Here is a 16,889-nt window from a genome sequence, read left to right on the forward strand (position 1 = left end):
CAGCCCGAGCAGCGAGCAGCGCGCAGCGAGCGCCCGCCGCCGCCCACGCCCTCCGCGGCCCCGGCGGCGCCTGCCACCTTCCCCTCCTTCCCCGCGCCCCTGTCCCGCTGCCGGCCGGCGCGCCCCGTCCGCCGCCCCGCGCAGCCCGGAACCCACCGGCCAGTGCCTCCGCTCCCGTGGGCCGTAGACCGCTTCCACGCCCTCCTCCTCCTCCTCCCCCGGCTGGGCGCCTGGCACCGGGGACCGTTGCCTGACGCGCGAGGCCCAGCTCCACTTTTCGCCCCGCGTCTCCTCCTCCCGCTGCTCTCCCAACTCCTAACCCAGCTCCCTCGCCCTCTCGCTCCGCTCCGCCCGCGAGCCCCCGGCCCCGCGTCCCTCGGCCCGCGCCCGCCACTCCCCCGGTCCCAGAGGTGGGAGCGCGTCGGCCCCGGCCCGCACCATGGCCCGGTTCGGCTTGCCCGCGCTTCTCTGCACCCTGGCTGTGCTCTGCGCCGCTCTGCTGGCTGCAGAACCCAAGTCGAAAAGTTGTTCGGAAGTGCGACGGCTCTACGTGTCCAAAGGCTTCAACAAGAACGATGCCCCCACGCACGAGATCAACGGTAGGTGGGGGGGCCCCCGGGAGGCGTGCGCGGAGGCAGGCACCCCGGGGAAGGGGCCGCGCGGAGCCACCCCCCCCCCCCCGAGCGGCCGCAGGTAGCCCGGGGCAGGGGGAGAGCCATGGGCAGGCGGGAGAGAGCGCGAGAGTGAGCCCCGGCGCAGCGCGGCCCCTCGGGACTGCGAGTGGAGGGGCGCCGCCGACGGGCCGGGTGCCACCGCGCGTCTGCTCCCGCCCCGCCGCGTCTTCCCGGTCCCGGGGAGCCCCGAGGACTCTGGCCCGCAAAGTGCGTGTCACCGGCTCCCTCGCCTGTTCCGGGTTGAACTCCTTACTGGGTTCCCCGCTTTGTTGTGTAGGTGACGAGAGGCCGGGAGGTTGTGAGGGTCGCCGGTGGGGGGTGTGTGTGTGTGGGGGGGGGCAACCTACAGCTTGCCGGCTTCCCGGGGACGCCAAACGTGGAACTCGAATGGAGGTTTCATTGATATTCTTTAAAAACCCTCTCCCCGCCTCTCTTCCACCGCTGACGCGGATTAGGAATTTTAGTAGCTACAGCGGCTTTAGAAGTCGCCTTTAAAAAAGCAAACGACTCTCCACCCCTCCAAATCCTGACTTTTGGGAACTCTCCTGCTTTCCGGAAGGTGCTGGACGGGAAGGGTACTTCCACTCCCCCCCCCCCCCGCTTTCTTTTTTCTCACCTCATTTTCAGGGTTAATTGCACATTCAATTACAAACCTTTCAAAGGACTGACTACAGGAAACCTGAATCGCAGTTTGGAGATGGTTATGCAAATGGAGAAGCCTTAGCCTGTGAAAAAGTTCACCGGATTTCGGCGCTGGGGGTTGCGTGGGGTGTTGGTGAGAGCTCTTCTTGGGGCGCTGGGGAGGCGGCTTTTCGGCGGGCGCCCTTCGCCCTTCCTCGCGAGGCCGGCGGCGGCGGTGGCCGGTCCCCTCCGGCTCGCGGTCTCTCATTCGCGGAGGGCAACTGTTGCGCGCAGCCCCGCGGGCCGCGCTTGGGCCAGCAGCGGCGCAGGTAGCCCGTTCGCCCTGAGGGTTCGGAAAGAACCACGGCTCTGGCTGGCTGCTGGCCAGCGTAACCTAACGGAGGAGAGAGAGCGGTTCGAGCCCCCGGGGGCCAAGCCTCCATTCCGAACCTTTCATGGAAGTGAGGAGAGCGCGCCTTTGCCTCGCGGGGCTGGTCACCCGGGTGGGGCGGGCAGGGGGCCGGCAGCCAGCAAAGGAAATACTGTAATTTTAACCAGGCGCTTCCAGAGGCTTAGGAAGACGCGGGGGTCATTTTTTGGAAGGGCTATTAATAACCTTGGAGATTAAGTGCAGTCATCAATTACATATAAATTACAAAGGTAATTGAGGGAAGTCGCTGGGCACTTTCCCAGTGTATTCGGCATCCGTCTAGAAATAGAACTCAAGAAATTGCTGGAGTAGCCGGGGAGCCCACTGCACCTTGGCAGTTATCAAGTAACTCGGCACACTACTGATTAGAGACTGTTTGCCCTTGAGCTGCCTGTCTTTTGGGGAACTCGAGTATGTCCTCACAGCGGCACGATTTTATTGGTTGTGGAGCCCTGAAAAGCCCTCTTTCTTTCCCCTCTCCCTCCCGCCCCGCCAGAAAAAGTGAAGTGAACCGGCAGCCACTGAAGCTTGGAGGCTCCACAGGTCAGACCCTGGGGTCTTTGTGCCCTGCACGGTTTGGGCCTGAGCCCAGCAGAGATGATTGGCGTGAAGGTTACAGTTGTCATTCCCACATTTTGAAGGCATAGATGCAGCGAAGCCCTTAATGGGAATGTGACAGGTTTTCATCTTCTCCTGCAAACATTATGTGCCTTTGAGAGGGACCAGCGGCATTCAGGGCGTAGTGGGGTGTGCAGTTGCCCGCCCCACTTTCTCCCGCTTGGCTCTGTGCAGGCTCCTCATGGCAGGAACTCTTCCCCAGCCAGCATCTCAGGAAAAAGGAAGTTTGAAGGGTGCTCAAGTACTGCGCTAGGTGTTGCCTTTGATTGCCCTGGTCGTCAGCCAACACCTGAGCGATATTTTTTGCATATATGTCTCTCTGGATATTTTGCCCCCAAAGATAGGAGAGTTATTAGTGACCGGCAGCAGGAAGTGGAAGCTAATGTGCTCACACCCAAAACATTTTATTCTTTTTGTCTTGTCCTTCGGCTCCCTCCCAGAGCTGCTGCTTTTATTTCCCCTTTTGAATGACCTACTGGACTGCATTCTCCTGAGGAACAAAGGAAGTGCCTTTTTAGCTGGAATCCTTGGAAGACCACCAAGGACTTTAGCTCATGCAGTGCAATTTCGCACCACTTTCAACAATAACAAAAATGCATGACTGAATGGCTCAAAAATGTGGAGTGTTAAAGGCATTCATTTGAGTCTAGGACACTGTCACAACACAGACAGACCCAAGTAAATACCTTTAGATGGCCAGTATAGAAACAGGGGGTAATCTTTACCATCACCCTGGCCTGTCCAGATGCATGCATTAGCCTTGTCTTCCCTGGGCTACACTCAGATAATTGTGGTCATTTGGGGGAGCATAGTCCATATAGTGACTGGTATACAGCCCATGTCTGAATGAATTGCCAGGTACTTTCCCTGGCCGGGGGTGGGGGTGGGGTGTGTGTGTGTGTGTGTGTTGCTGGTGGTGGGGGATGATCTATTTTATTTTATTTTTTATATGCAAAAAGTCCAGGATTGTTTTCCGGGCAAAGGGTCACAACGCCTGGGTGCCTAGCGCCAGGCTTAGCCCAAGTGTAAGGTTTTATTCCCTGACGGCCTTGTACTTGCCTTCTAGAGTTTTGAACAGGCTTTAAGAATACTGTGTTCTTAAGGAGGCTCAGTCTTTTTAGATCATAATTAAGATAATTTGATGTGCTCTCAAGGGTGTCAGGGAGTACATCTCGCTGACAGGGCTTCGGGACCCAGGCGAAGTCCCGCATTGCCTATCCACTTGACCGCCGAACTTACCAAGTAATGGGTCGATCAAAAGGGATCTTTAACACCAAGGATAAGGTTTTTGTTCAGCTTTCAATGGGCATATCTTTTTGGAGCACCTACTATGTGCAGCATTCGGTGCTGGGCATCGTGGAGGCAGCAAGAAGGTTTGGAGGGGCCTCTGCCGCCAGGACCTTTCCCAGGTAGTAGGGAGACAAGCCATGCGCACACGGAATCCGAATGCGACGTGGGATGGGGGAAGTACTGTCCAAGTGGTACAGATGAGGAGGGAGGAGCCACCCACAGGGTTCCAAAGGAGAAGGGATCTGGGACCAGATTATCAACTCAGTAATGCTAGTTCACTAGTAAATTTAAGGAAATTCATTTTTTATTCTTATATATTTTTAAAGGTTTTATTTATTTATTTGACAGAGAGTGACACAGCGAGAGGGAACACAAGCAGGGGGAGTGGGAGTGGGAGAGGGAGAAGCAGCTCCCCGCAGAGCAGGGACTCAATCCCAGGACCCTGGGATCATGACAGGGAGCAGAAGGCAGACGCTTAATAAGGACTCAGCCACCCAGGCGCCCCAGTTTAAGGAAATTTAACAATCTAACCATTTTCATTGTGCCTCCCTTCCATAAAGACAGGGTTAGAGAGATGCAACAATTGGCATTTAATTTTATTTTTAATTTTTTAAAAAGTGTTTTAAGTAATCTCGACATCCGACATGGGGCTCGAACTCATGACCCTGAGATCAAGAGTCGCGTGCTCTACTGACTAAGCCAGCCAGGAGCCTCAACCATCGGGAGTTTATTACTAATCTAACTTTTGCTGAAATTGTCTTTAAGAGTGAGGCAATTGGTTTAGGGATGTTCCTAAGCCTGCCCTTAGGTCTCTTTCATAGGGACATTGAAGGATACCAAGGAAAACTTTGTGTCATAGTTGTGATTTTGGAAGTTTTTTGTTTTGTTTTTTTTTCCCTGTTCCCATTCATGTTCATGAGCAATGCACTTTCAGGCACACATACACACATATGCACATATGTATGCTTCAAAGGATTCTGGGAATGACGAGCTATGTTAGGATTACGTGGCAAAAAGTATGTGTGTGTTGGAGAGGTAGGCATCCTTTCTGATACTGAGTTGATTATTGTATGTAAGACACAACATATGTCCTCAAGATTTACATTTCCTCTTTCCCACTCTAAGTAGGTGGGTTGGATTTTGCAGAGAACTTGTGATCTTGTATTCTGTTGGAATCCTCAGTTTGGCTCCCTGGGTTTTATATAAAAGGAGGGTCTGATTGAGCCACAGGGCCTGTCAGAATAGAGATTGTCCCAAGTAGTATTGGAACTACTTCCTGGACATGCTCAAAAAAGAACTTAATAAAAGTTCTGGCTTATGCAGCTCAATCTCCAGTTAGAACATACAAATATGAAATGTTTGATTCAGCATAATTACTATTTTCCTTTTTTATTTGACTCACATTGGGTTGCACGCAATTTCAGGATTAGCTGGAGACTAGACTGAGGAATGAAAAGGAAGTTTCTTGTTGTCTCGACAAGGGAAACAACATCAGTGTTAATCTAAATCAGTTGGAAGGGAGTCTCTGGCTCCCCAGTAACATTAACTGTTTTAGCACTGACATTGTTCCTGCATATGTTCACAACAAATGCATTTTGGCCTCAGGGAAAGGGCTTGTAGCTATTGGTTGCTTTCTCTGGACCTGGTCCTAAGCTAAGGGTTTTACATATTCTCTCAGTTAAAATCCACAACAGCCACACGAAGTCAGAAGTATTACTATCTTCATCGTCTTCCCCATTTTATGAGACAAGGAAACTGAGATTCAAAGGGATTTGGAAGTAGATTCACAGGCTCACAGCTAGTGAATGGTAGAAGTGGGACCTGAACCCAGGTCTTCCTTGACCCAGAAGAACAGTCTATGCATCGTTGTACAGGTTGTAAGACAGAGTACCTTCCCAACACCCATGGAGGGCTGGCTTTAGAAACAGAAGCTACGAGAGGACCATCAACCAGCAAAAGACAATCCCAGCCCTGTTCTGATGGTGTGGTAGAGAGAAGATCCAGTCCTGTCCTTTGCAGGCAGGGTGTTCATACCCAGACACAGACAACCTGGTGTTACCAGTAGACGGAATGTAAATTGTATTTCTTGGGCCCTGGGGAGCCGGTGATGGTTTCTGAGGAGGGGAGTGTCATTAGTCAAACTGTTTTAGGAAGAGAGCCAGTGTCCCTGGGAGTTAAGGGTCAGTGAGGGCTATCAGGAGGCTGTTTTAAGTATGCAGTTCTCTTTTAAAATTTTTTATTTTAATTCCAGTAGAGCGAACATGCAGTGTTCTGTTTGTTTAGGGTACACAATATAGTGACTCAACAGAAGTATGCAGTTCTTAACTGGTCTGCCTTCCGCTTGGCTTTTTACCCTCTCATTCCATGCTGACCGGCCCCAGCTTCATTTCCTTCGTGCCGTGCTTCGAATGGAGTCCTTCCTTGCTCTGCTTTGAGCTTCAGTGTCTTCACGTATCACAAATGATACTTTCATTAAGTCACCTCTGAACTCCCCAGAGTTATGTGCCAACTCTTCCTCCTAATTCTTTGCCTGAATCAGATCGATGGTCTTTGCACATAACTGTCTCGTGTTATAGTTAATTGTGCGTGCAGGCACCTATGTGCCTTCTCAACTGTAAGCAACTCGAGGACAGAGGTCCAGCTCCTGGTGTTTTGAGTGCTAAGTGGGATAGCTCAAGGCAATATTCGGTAAATGCGCACGGGGTGGGGGCTGGGGGATGACATAGACAATTCTTTCGCATTCTCTGTCAGGATCCCGGTGCCATAATGGGGTTTATGCTGCCTTGTTGATAGATTGTCATCCCATGGTCTCATGCTCTCCTGGGAATCTTTTGGAGCCGAACATTCTGAAGTGAAATTAATTTAGAGTAAATCTCCGTGATACATCGATATAGCATATAATAAATGTTTTTATTCCATTTTTGGGGGGCGGTGGAGTACTCGTCTTAACCACTTCATTAATAACCAAGTGCTGTAGGAATTTTTCAGCATGATTCAGAATTGTTTTTCTTGCTCTGAGATTTATTTCTTTAAGGAATAGATAACTGAGACTTCCGTGTTAGACAATTTGGAGCAAATTTAGAAGAGTAATTTAGCACATCAGATTTGGCTGTTGTAGAGCTGTTCGATGCACATTGGTCACCTTTTACAAAATAAAACCTGAAGTTTATTGTCTTTACCAAGCAGAAGAACACAGGCTTAAGGATATCAGAATATTTTATACAAGCAGACCCACTAAAGCACACACAGGTAAGAACTAGCATTTTCAATTCCACTTGGCGAAGCATCTGTTGCTTACTACAGAGAACATGAAAGTGCAGAAAATTCATGAAGCGATTCCATCCTGGAGGTAATTTGAAATGTTATATTTAAGTTCTGATGCATTTAATTCAGCAATCTGGTGGAAGAGAAAAATCAAAGCGATCCATCAGCCAGGTATTCAACTTTTGAAAAAGAAACTCTAACAAATGTTAGAAATTAGGAAAAAAATTGAATGGAAGAGTTACCAAAAAAAAAAAAAAAAGTCAATAACCTCCAGAAAGCCTGGAAAGTATGTAAAAACATCTTATTGGAAGCCCAGATAAATGTGTGCCAGACATCAAAAAGACCAGCTGCTTGGGGGAAGAAAAAAAGAAGCCGGCATGACTAACTGGTAGAGTAAAAGAGGCTGCTGCTTCAGGGGAAAAGGAATCTTTCACAAAATGGAAAGAGCTTCGGCCAGGAGGAGAGGGGGAAGGCCACGAGGGACGGCAGGGCAGGTACAGACTAGAAAGTGAGCGAGCCAAAGGGACTGGAGGTGCACCTTGCAAGTGATTTGAACGAAGGCCCATGTGAGGATAATGGGGAAAAGGGAAAAGGCTAAGTGAGTCCAGGAGGAAAAGCAGGATGGCTTCCTCAAGGGAAAACCGTGCCTGACGAACCTCTCTTGAGTTCTCAGAGAGAAGAGAAGTGGATGCAGGGCAACAGGCAGCCGTATAGGTTTGCGTGAATTATGCAGTGGGCTTCCAAGGCAAAGAATATTCAGAAAATGCATTTCGTTTGGGGTAGGTGGGGGATGTTGGTTTACTGAGGAGAGAAAATGGGAGAAACCCCACTGTCCCTGATGGAGTAGTTTTTGTTTTTAAGGATTTTATTTATTTATTTGACAGAGACACAGCGAGAGCGGGAACACAAGCAGGGGGAGGGGGAGAGGGAGAAGCAGGCTTCCCGCGGAGCGGGGAGCCCAATGTGGGGCTCGATCCCAGGACCCTGGGATCATGACCTGAGCCGAAGGCAGACGCTTAACGACTGAGCCACCCAGGCGTACCGGTCATGATGATGTTTAAAAGCTCCCCAGTGGTCCCAGTGAGCAGCCATGGTTGAGAACCACTGCCCTAGATTATGTCCCAGTCCCTTCCATCTCTGAGAGTCTACGATTTGAAATTTTCCAATGAAATTCATCAGAAAGTATTGTCTTAGAGGAGAGCTTTAATTTGCACGCAGCGCATGCTCATTGTAATTTTGGCTAACTTGGATTTAAGATTTAAGGTCTGCTGAACTTGGAGAAAAATATTTTTTCATCAGGATGCAAGTGACCCGTAGCCTGTGGTGCTTTGCTGCGGGTAGAGAAGCAAGCCTAGGCCATTGAGAGTACTTTGGAGAGAATTAGAAAGGAATCGTCTTGCTTGTCCTTTATTAAGTGTCAGTGTGCTAGGTGATATTTCTTCCCTTTCTCCTTATTGGTAAAATAAAAAAGATCTCTTTATCCCTTACTTTAATGTCCTCTTTGCCATGTGTTTATTCTCTTCAAGTATCTTATCAAGAAATAGAAGTACAGTAAATCCCTAGGCTTCTGGCCGGCACAGCCCTCCAGAACACAGCTGGGAATGTGGAAGTAAGCAGAAAAGCTGCATGATGGAAACAGCTGTCATAAAGCCCGTGCATTCTACTTGGAGACAAGGCCTTTGGGAATTTATCATCAGCAATCAATGACTGAATAGCTCTTCTATCAAGAGCAAAATGCTAGGTGCTCGGGATTCAAAGAGGTTTAAAATGAGTCAAGCTTTTGAGGTACTTGCGTTCAAATCCGGTGGGCCGTAAGAAGATAGAACGGTTATCCGGCTTCCCAGTCCCTGGCCGATGAGAAGTGGCCAGTAGTGCTGGTTGGGGAGTGGAGGGGTCCCAGGGGGGATAAAGGCAGGCAAGACCTGACATCTGGGAAAAGTGAGAGTGAAACAGGGTGGGGGTGAGGGTGGCCAGAAGCTGAGGCGGGGGACCCAGGACTTGCTGATCTTGGCAGCACCTTTCAGTTCCTTGAGCCCCTCTAGGAATGGGCGAATGCTCAGAGGCAGCTCCCTAACCCCTGAGGGCACTAGAATGTTTCAGGGCAGTATTAAATAATAGTGTTTGGTATCATTAAATAGATAGAGCGTAGAATGTTTCAGGGCAGTATTAAATAATAGTGTTTGGTATCATTAAATAGATAGAGCGTAGACTTTAGAAAGAGTATAATACCTGTTTGAAATGCAAACTTGCTTTTGAAAGGGAGGAAGGTTCAGTTCACTTACACATTCACCCTTGCAGGGTACCTCGTTTACCAGTGCTGGATCGATAAGGAGTCAAATTCTATGTGTCACTTTGTCCTTTTCTTAAAAAACAAAAAAACAAAAAAACACAAAAACAAAAAACTAAACTAAGGGCTGTATATTATTAATTCAGTGGCTTATTCACCTCAGAGCTTTTGGTCAGTGATCTTGCTCCTGCACACCTTCTCTTCCAAGTCCTCTAGGACATCCAAGTTCCATTTGGTTCCTTAATGTTACTGCCTGCCATGCTCTGCTTGGGACACAGGCATTCTTACCTGAAGTCACAAGAGGCAGAAGAGCTGGGTTTTGGTTAGAGGGGACAGGTTTAAATATTTGAATATTGATTTCCCTCTTAAACATTTACCAAACTGAGTAAATGGATAATAATTAAAGAAGCATCAGAAGTTAAGGAGTACACACATTGCATGGTCCTTGTCTTTGACCATGTGCCTTATTTGAACCTTAAAAAAAAAAGAAACCCCTCTTTTTTTTTTTTAGATTTTATTTATTTATTAGAGAGAGAATGAGAGATAGCACGAGAGGGAAGAGGGTCAGAGGGAGAAGCAGACTCTCTGCTGAGCAGGGAGCCCGATGCGGACTCGATCCCGGGACTCCAGGATCATGACCTGAGCCGAAGGCAGTCGCTTAACCAACTGAGCCACCCAGGCACCCCAAAGAAGCCCTTCTTTGCCCCATCATGCCTGATCTGAGGTCATGTATCTCCGGTTTCTGTCACACTGCAGGTGTTCGAGCCATGTTTGTGGTTCGAAGATAAGTTCGGGCGTGCTTTTTGACTCTTGTATATTTTGAATGTTTCTGTTTGTCCCTTTTCAGTGAACTCATGTGAAGTTATTTGTTTTAAAATTTCTGCATTCAGTTCTCGACGCCTAAATAAGATAGGGCAAAAGGCAGAATCCTCTTTTCAAACCTACAACGGAGCATTACTTCTTGCTTGGAGGTGGGAGCGGAGTACCTCGTGTGGTTTGTTTTAATCTTGGTGGACTAATGGTTGCTTCTTGTGCCATCTATTTCAGACGTTAAGAGGAACTCTGCTGTACCTGCAAACGCGCTTTTAGAAAAGGGAGGCTGGTTTTGCTCCTGTTCCTCGCTTCCAGCTTTCTGCTGGGTGCTCCCTTCCCGCAGCTTCCTCAGGAGGCTGGGGGCAGGCCCCGGGCCGGCTCGGTGTTTTCGTCTAGTCTACCTCAAGGTCACCTGGCCTCACTTCATCCCAGCCATCCTTTCCATTCTAGTCCTTTCTTCTCCCAGCTACTCTGTCCATTGGCTTTTGCAAGCCTCTTTAAGCCTGGCTTCTTTCTTCTGTGCGGGGCTTCTGGGCTAGACTGGAAAGTGGTGGCTTTTGGACTTCAGAACTTTCCTTCATTCTCCAAAGCCTTGACGTGGGCATCCCAGCGAGCCCTAAGCCTCAGGACCTTTTTTTTTTTCTTCTCTTCAGTTATTGTTTCTATCCTACCACAGAGTTTGTCTCCATTTGCGTTTTCAGCCTGGTGTTTGGTTAGAGACGAAAACAAAGCACCGAGTCCTTGCAGACTGCAGTGTAAAGCGTGTGGGTAACAGTTACTACTTGCAATGGTCCAGTCTGAGTGGGAGTATCATTTTTCTTGGCAGGCACTTCACAGAAAGTCCTGCTTCTTTGGTGCCAGAATAAGCAGTCATTACATTCCTTACAATTTATAGTCAAATTATTATCTGCTATTGTTAAAATTGCCTTAATTATAGAATATTTCCCCATGCTAAGATTCTAAATTGCAAAACAAGACAACTTTGGGTTGTGCTTTGGGAAACCATGCTGCAAAATCACTCCCTGGCCTAGGATGTTGGAGGCTCTGAGGAGGAATGGTGTTTTGTGTTGATGGGGAGAATTTTTTTTTTTTTTTTTTAAGGGGAGGAGTGTGGGGGGGGCTCGCTTTAGACTGAATTTGAACCGAAGGCCCCCGGTTGGCTGCTTGGTTGCTGTTCTGCCTCGTTTTTCCCCAGTTTGGAACTAATCTTTTCTTTTTCCTGCCCCTTCAGGTCCGATGGGCCTAGGCACTCTGGGAAGAAGGCTCTGCTGATTGATCATTAAGCAGTGTGGCAATCTTAGAAGATGGCCTTGTATCTCTCCAGTTGGAGGACAGATGAGGAAGTCACAGCCTTCCAAAATAAGGGACTGTGTTCTTGTGATGTGAACAGAGTCAGGAGACAGGGTGGAAAGTGGCTTCTGTGGAAACGCTCTTCCATAAGCTCTACGTTTGGGCACTGCTTTCAAGATGTCTCCAGAACCTGTCCTCCTCTGACTGCCTGGGCGGCTACTGTCCTGGCCTCCTTTCCCATCCCCTCTTCCCCTGCCCAGTCTGTCTCAGCATGTCAGCCAGTGCTATCCTTTTCTGTGAACCCTGACTCAGACCATGTCCTTTCTCTGCTCAGAACCCTTCAGGGGCTCCCCTTGCCACCCGGAGTGACAGCCAAAGCTTATGAGGCCTTATGGGGTCTGCCCACGGCCCCTCCCATGACAGCCCACACTTTCTTCTCTTCTGTCATTGCCCCCAGCCCCCCCAGCCCCCCCCCCGCCCCTGCAACATGCTGGTCTCTCTGTTCCTTTGCCCTTATCCTCGGCACCTAGAACACTGCTCCCAGATGGCAGCATGGCTCACTCCCTCAAATGTTTTGGGGCTTTGCTTACCTATTCCCTCAACTGAGAAGCCTTTCCTGATCTCTGTATAAAGTTGAACCCCCCCCCAACACACTTTGTCCCTCTCCCTCTCTGCTTTATTCTTTGCAATTACAGTTATGATAACTATTTCCAAGGAGAAGCCCTTGGTCTTGGGAATGATGATCTCAGGGTGAAGCATAGTTTTCTTCAGTATTTATCCCTGTAGGGCTCTTCTCATCTCCCAGGAGGAGTGCTTTTGGACACCGTCACGAGGGCCCTGCTAGATATGGCCAGGGTCTTGTTTCTGTCATTGGGTCCCGAGGAGAATTCTGGAGTACTTGGTGGAGCAGTGCAGGGGAGATGGTCTAAGTTAGTGAGGCTTACCTGGAGCACTCTTCTCTGGTAATAAATCTCAGCCATCATTTTAGGGATTGGGATTACATGCACCCCAAAATGCAAAGTGAACTCTTACGTCCTTTTTTCCTGTTTTCGGAGTGGTCTGCAGAGGAACCCCCCAGTATTGGGAGTACTAAAGCCTTCAGGTTTCTGGGGGAAAGTTTGGCGTCCACTTTTACGTCCATAGAGACCACAGAAATAATAGGTTTTTTTGAATGATGAGTGGCTCCAAATGAAGCCCTCTGGTCCAGCAGTGATTGTTATAGAACTCTGGTTCAGCAAAGTATGGACCAGATGCGCTCTCCCCAAGCCTGTATTAATGGTGACCAAGTATGCAGAGGTTGTCCAGCGGTGAGGAAGGAGCTGGTTTGGGAAGTAAGTGTCCAGGGAGATAGGATTGTAAGCAAATACAGCCCCAGCAGTAAATTTGAAGAAGGAGCATCCCTGCCATGCACTTCAGCTCTGAGAACAGGGCTTTCTCCATTTCAAGAAAGATGGATTTTCAGATTACTTATTTTTTTTCTTTTTAAGTAGGCTCCACACCCAGCATGGAGCCCAACGCGGGGCTTGAACTCACGACCCTGAGATCAGGACCTGAGCTGAGATCAAGAGTCGGATGCTTAACCAACTGAGCCAGCCAGGCGCCTCTCAGATTACTTGTTTTTAAAATCGAAATATGATGGATGTTTTTCAGAAGTTTCCGTTATAAGTAATCTCTGTGCCCAGCGTGGGGCTTGAACTCACAACCCTGAGATCAAGAAGCTCATGGTCAAAAAAAAAAAAAAAAAAAAAAAGCCAAGGGTCTACCCACTGAGCCAGCCAGTTGCCCTGTGATATTTTTCAGAATTTTAGATTAAAACTGTAAATAGGACCCTATTTTTGCTTGTTCAGAAACTTAAAGCCCTAAGGAGGAACTGAGGCTTGGAGTGTATATGGGCTTGACCTGGCAGGTTTACCCAGAGAGCCATGAGGAGTCTTGAAATCCCAGTATTCTCAGTGTTTCCTGGTGACAAGCCAGTGTTTCTAGCCATCTTCTAATTCAGACCCGTCCAGTTTTGAAGGGCAATCTGCAAGGCAGTGATACAGAACTGACCGCACTGTAGTAAATTGGGGGGCATATGTTTGGACATGGAGATTAAAGTTGCCCTATTTTACTTAATTTTTATTTTTTCATTTTTTCAAGTAGGCTGTGTACGCCCAATGCAGGGCTTGAACTCATGATCCTATGATCGAGGGTTTGCATGCTCTACCAATTGAGCCAGCCAGGTGCCCCTGAAAGTTCTTATTTTTAATATTAATTAATTAATGGAAAGCACACAGTCTGAACAGCAAAGAGAGAAAATAATTTTTTTTTTATTTTTTAAAAGATTTTATTCCTTTGACGGAGCGCACAAGCCAGGGGAGTGGCAGGCAGAGGGAGAAGCAGGCTCCCCAATGACGGGCTCGATCCCAGGTCCCTGGGATGATGACCCGAGCCGAAGGCAGACTCTTAACCGACTGAGCCACCCAGGCGCCCCGGGGAAAATACATTTTTATTTATTTTTTAATTTTTTAAATTAAATTTAATTTTTTTAAAGATTTTATTTATTTATCTGACAGAGAGAGACAGCGAGAGAGGGAACACAAGCAGGGGGAGTGGGAGAGGGAGAAGCAGGCTCCCCGCGGAGCAGGGAGCCCGATGCAGGGCTCGATCCCAGGACCCTGGGACCATAGACCTGAGCTGAAGGCAGATGCTTAACGACTGAGCCACCCAGGTGCCCCAAGAAAATGGTTATCGAATCTATTTATTTTTATTTTTTAAAGATTTTATTTATTTATTTGACAGAAAATAATTCTTTAAAATGAGGATGGGGCATCTGGCTGGCTCAGTCAGTAGAGCATGTGACTCTTGATGTCCAGGTTGTGAGTTTGAGCCCCATGTTAGGCGTAGAGCTTACTTAAAAAAAAGATGTCAAAAAAATAAAGTTGCCTTATTTTAAATATGAATTTAAACATAAAGATTATGACATGTGCCCTATTTAAAATCCTGTGGAATGCTATCATTATAAGCATAAGTTGCCCGATTAAGGATAAAAATAAGCATTTTGTTTCTTGTGTAATCAATCGAATGGTCTATGTGCTGTGAAGTACTCCTGGTATGGGCTAAGATGTATGAGTTCATGATAGGGCGAATCAGTCCTTAGCTGTCCAAACACAGCTTTAAGTTTGGGGAGGAGTGATTGTCTCTGCTTTTATTTTTAAAGCAGACACAGCATGCACTGTTTTCACCAATAACCTCTTAGTGTTTCCCTTGGAGCCCTGAGATTTTCTCGGTTGCTTCTAAGCTTAAGAATGAAGTAAACACACCATGAGATTCTGGGATAGTGGAGGCTGAGGCTGAGCTTGTTTATCTCAGCTGGGTCTATAATAAAAGGGTTTGCTAAAAGCACATGAATGGCCTAAATACAGTATTAGGGGATGCTTAACACCTAGAGAGGGGAAGAGAGTATTTCCAAACACCTTAGAAACAACTGGTTTTGATTGAAACCATTGTGTTAGTTATCAATATATCTCTACTTAGTAAAGTAGGTCTATCATATCTCTGCTTATGAAAGTAGGTCTCGTAAGTTGCTTCGGTTGCCCATACTTCTGGGGGAGGGGTCGCTTAGTGTTTGAAAGTGACAAGTGTGCATTTCTTTGCAGAGATATTGTATAGTTGTAGAGATACTGTAAAATATTGTATAATTCAGCCCATATTCCCTTTAGTTAGTCAAATCTATAGAAGGCATTTCTATAATTGACCATATTAACACGAGAGACTAGTGGTACCTCTGCTGTTAGGATAGAGTATTTGTTTTCCTTCTTGAAGTCCCAGCAGCTGTTATATTCTCGTATTTTGCGGAAAGGGAAAACAGCCCCCCAAATTGAGATGTGTTTTTAATGTGAGAGAAATGCAAGCTGATCACTAAGAATCAAGGGAAAGGATTGCATTTGGCACAGTTATTAATTTCAGAAATGTCTTTGAATCTGTGCTATATGCTTGAGCGTTATGCCAGTGCTTTGTGGCTTCCTGGGGTGACATTTAAGAAATGTAGATTTAGATCCTACCTTTCGCCAAATAGAAATTGCCTCAAGTTTTAAGTATTTTTCCTAACAGAAATTGGTCGTAAAGGCATTTTTCACCATTTGCAACAGTTACTTGATGTGTGATCAGGGAGTTATGTCAAACCTTAAATTTGGATAGTGCTGTGTATTTAGTAGTGCTCTTGTGGAAGGAAGTATAACTCCCAACTGCAGATAGTTTCCAGGGGACCATTAAAATGTACTTCAAGTATTTCGATTGTGATTATCATTCTTTGAAATGAAGGGGAATTTTGATCAATTTAAATAAGGAGGAATAGCAAGGCATTTTACTCCAGATAAATGTAAAACGTTGGAAATTTCTTCAAATTCCACATAAGTGTGTTTTTTAGTTGTATTGAATTTTGTCCACTGAGGCTTTGACTTGGTGCTAGTGTTCCTTTTTAAACAATTTATTGTAACCCCGACTGGGCCTTTCTCATCTCTTCTCTTTCTCTCCTCATATTTGTTTTGTTTAATCAGTCAATATTGATCATTTTTTCCCCATTTAACAAAAACGACCAAGAAGAGACTGGCCTGATTTCATCAGCCTTCGAATTGCTTTACTAATGGAAATCTGTTGGTCCTTAAACATCAAGGGTGCAGTTATTTTTTTATTTTTTTGAAGGTTTACTTAATTTAGAGAGAGAGTGCACAGGAACGGGGGCGGGGGGCAGGCGGAGGGAGAAGCAGGCTCCCTGCTGAGCAGGGAGCCTGATGTGGGGCTCGATCCCAGGACCCTGGGATCATGACCCGAGCTGAAGGCAGGTGCTTAACCCACTGAGCCACCCAGGTGCTCTCAAGGGTGCAGGTTTAAAAGGAACTAGTGACCCATTCTTCAACCATATGTCCTTAATATTTAAAAAATCTTGCAGGGCCTGCCACTTTAGGAAGTCATGTCATTTTCTTTCAAGGTTTTTAAATTTTTAATTGTAATATAAACCCTACCTCTTAAAATTATTTAGTCCATATTCAACAAGATTCCTACAATCATGGAGATAAGGGTTGTTAATTATTATCTTAGTAACCATAGATAGCATTCATTCACCGAGCACTCACTGTGGCTCTTTTTTGAATGCATTATGTAGATGAACCTATTTTATATAGACAAAAAATAAGACGCCGCATGGAAGGAAGGTGGAATAAAGAACTTGAAAAGCAAGGCTGTCATTACAGTGAATGAGCCATCCGCACTTGACCAGTAGGCTTTGCACCTGGCTGAGGTAAAACAGGACACTAAGCTGGTTCTGCATTTTCTGTTTATCTGATCAAAAGAAACCTTAACAGCTCCTTAGGCGAGACATTTCCTCCTTTTTGCTAAATCTAGAAAGCATTTGTTGCAGAGATCCTTAGGTCCAACAGTAAACAGTGTAATAATCCATGTCATCAGGGATTTCGTTTCTTGTACCGATCTGCCGTAAGAGTCCAAAGAAACAACACTTGAGAAGTCCGGTCAGGCTTTCGGGTCCACGGTATTGTCTTCAGTCTAAAGAATCAAACCCTTCTTATCTTTATTGGTAACTGCTTTCTTTTTGTGTATGAATTCA

At 46.9% G+C, this 16,889-nt stretch overlaps 1 protein-coding gene across 1 annotated transcript in view; it reads left to right on the top strand.

Moving 5' to 3' along the window:
* The first annotated feature begins 439 nt into the window (after positions 1-439).
* GPC4 (glypican 4) overlaps positions 440-16,889 on the top strand; it is a 101,811-nt gene continuing 85,361 nt past the window's right edge. The window contains exon 1 of the mRNA XM_088028921.1: positions 440-599. Within this exon, the coding sequence (XP_087885047.1) occupies positions 440-599 (160 nt within the window). The remainder of the gene's footprint in view (positions 600-16,889) is intronic.

This window comes from Eumetopias jubatus, unplaced genomic scaffold (assembly GCF_037043125.1).
Source record: "Eumetopias jubatus isolate StellerSeaLion01/CBP00866 unplaced genomic scaffold, mEumJub1_p1.0 scaffold_11, whole genome shotgun sequence".
Classification (NCBI taxonomy): Eukaryota; Metazoa; Chordata; class Mammalia; order Carnivora; family Otariidae; genus Eumetopias; species Eumetopias jubatus.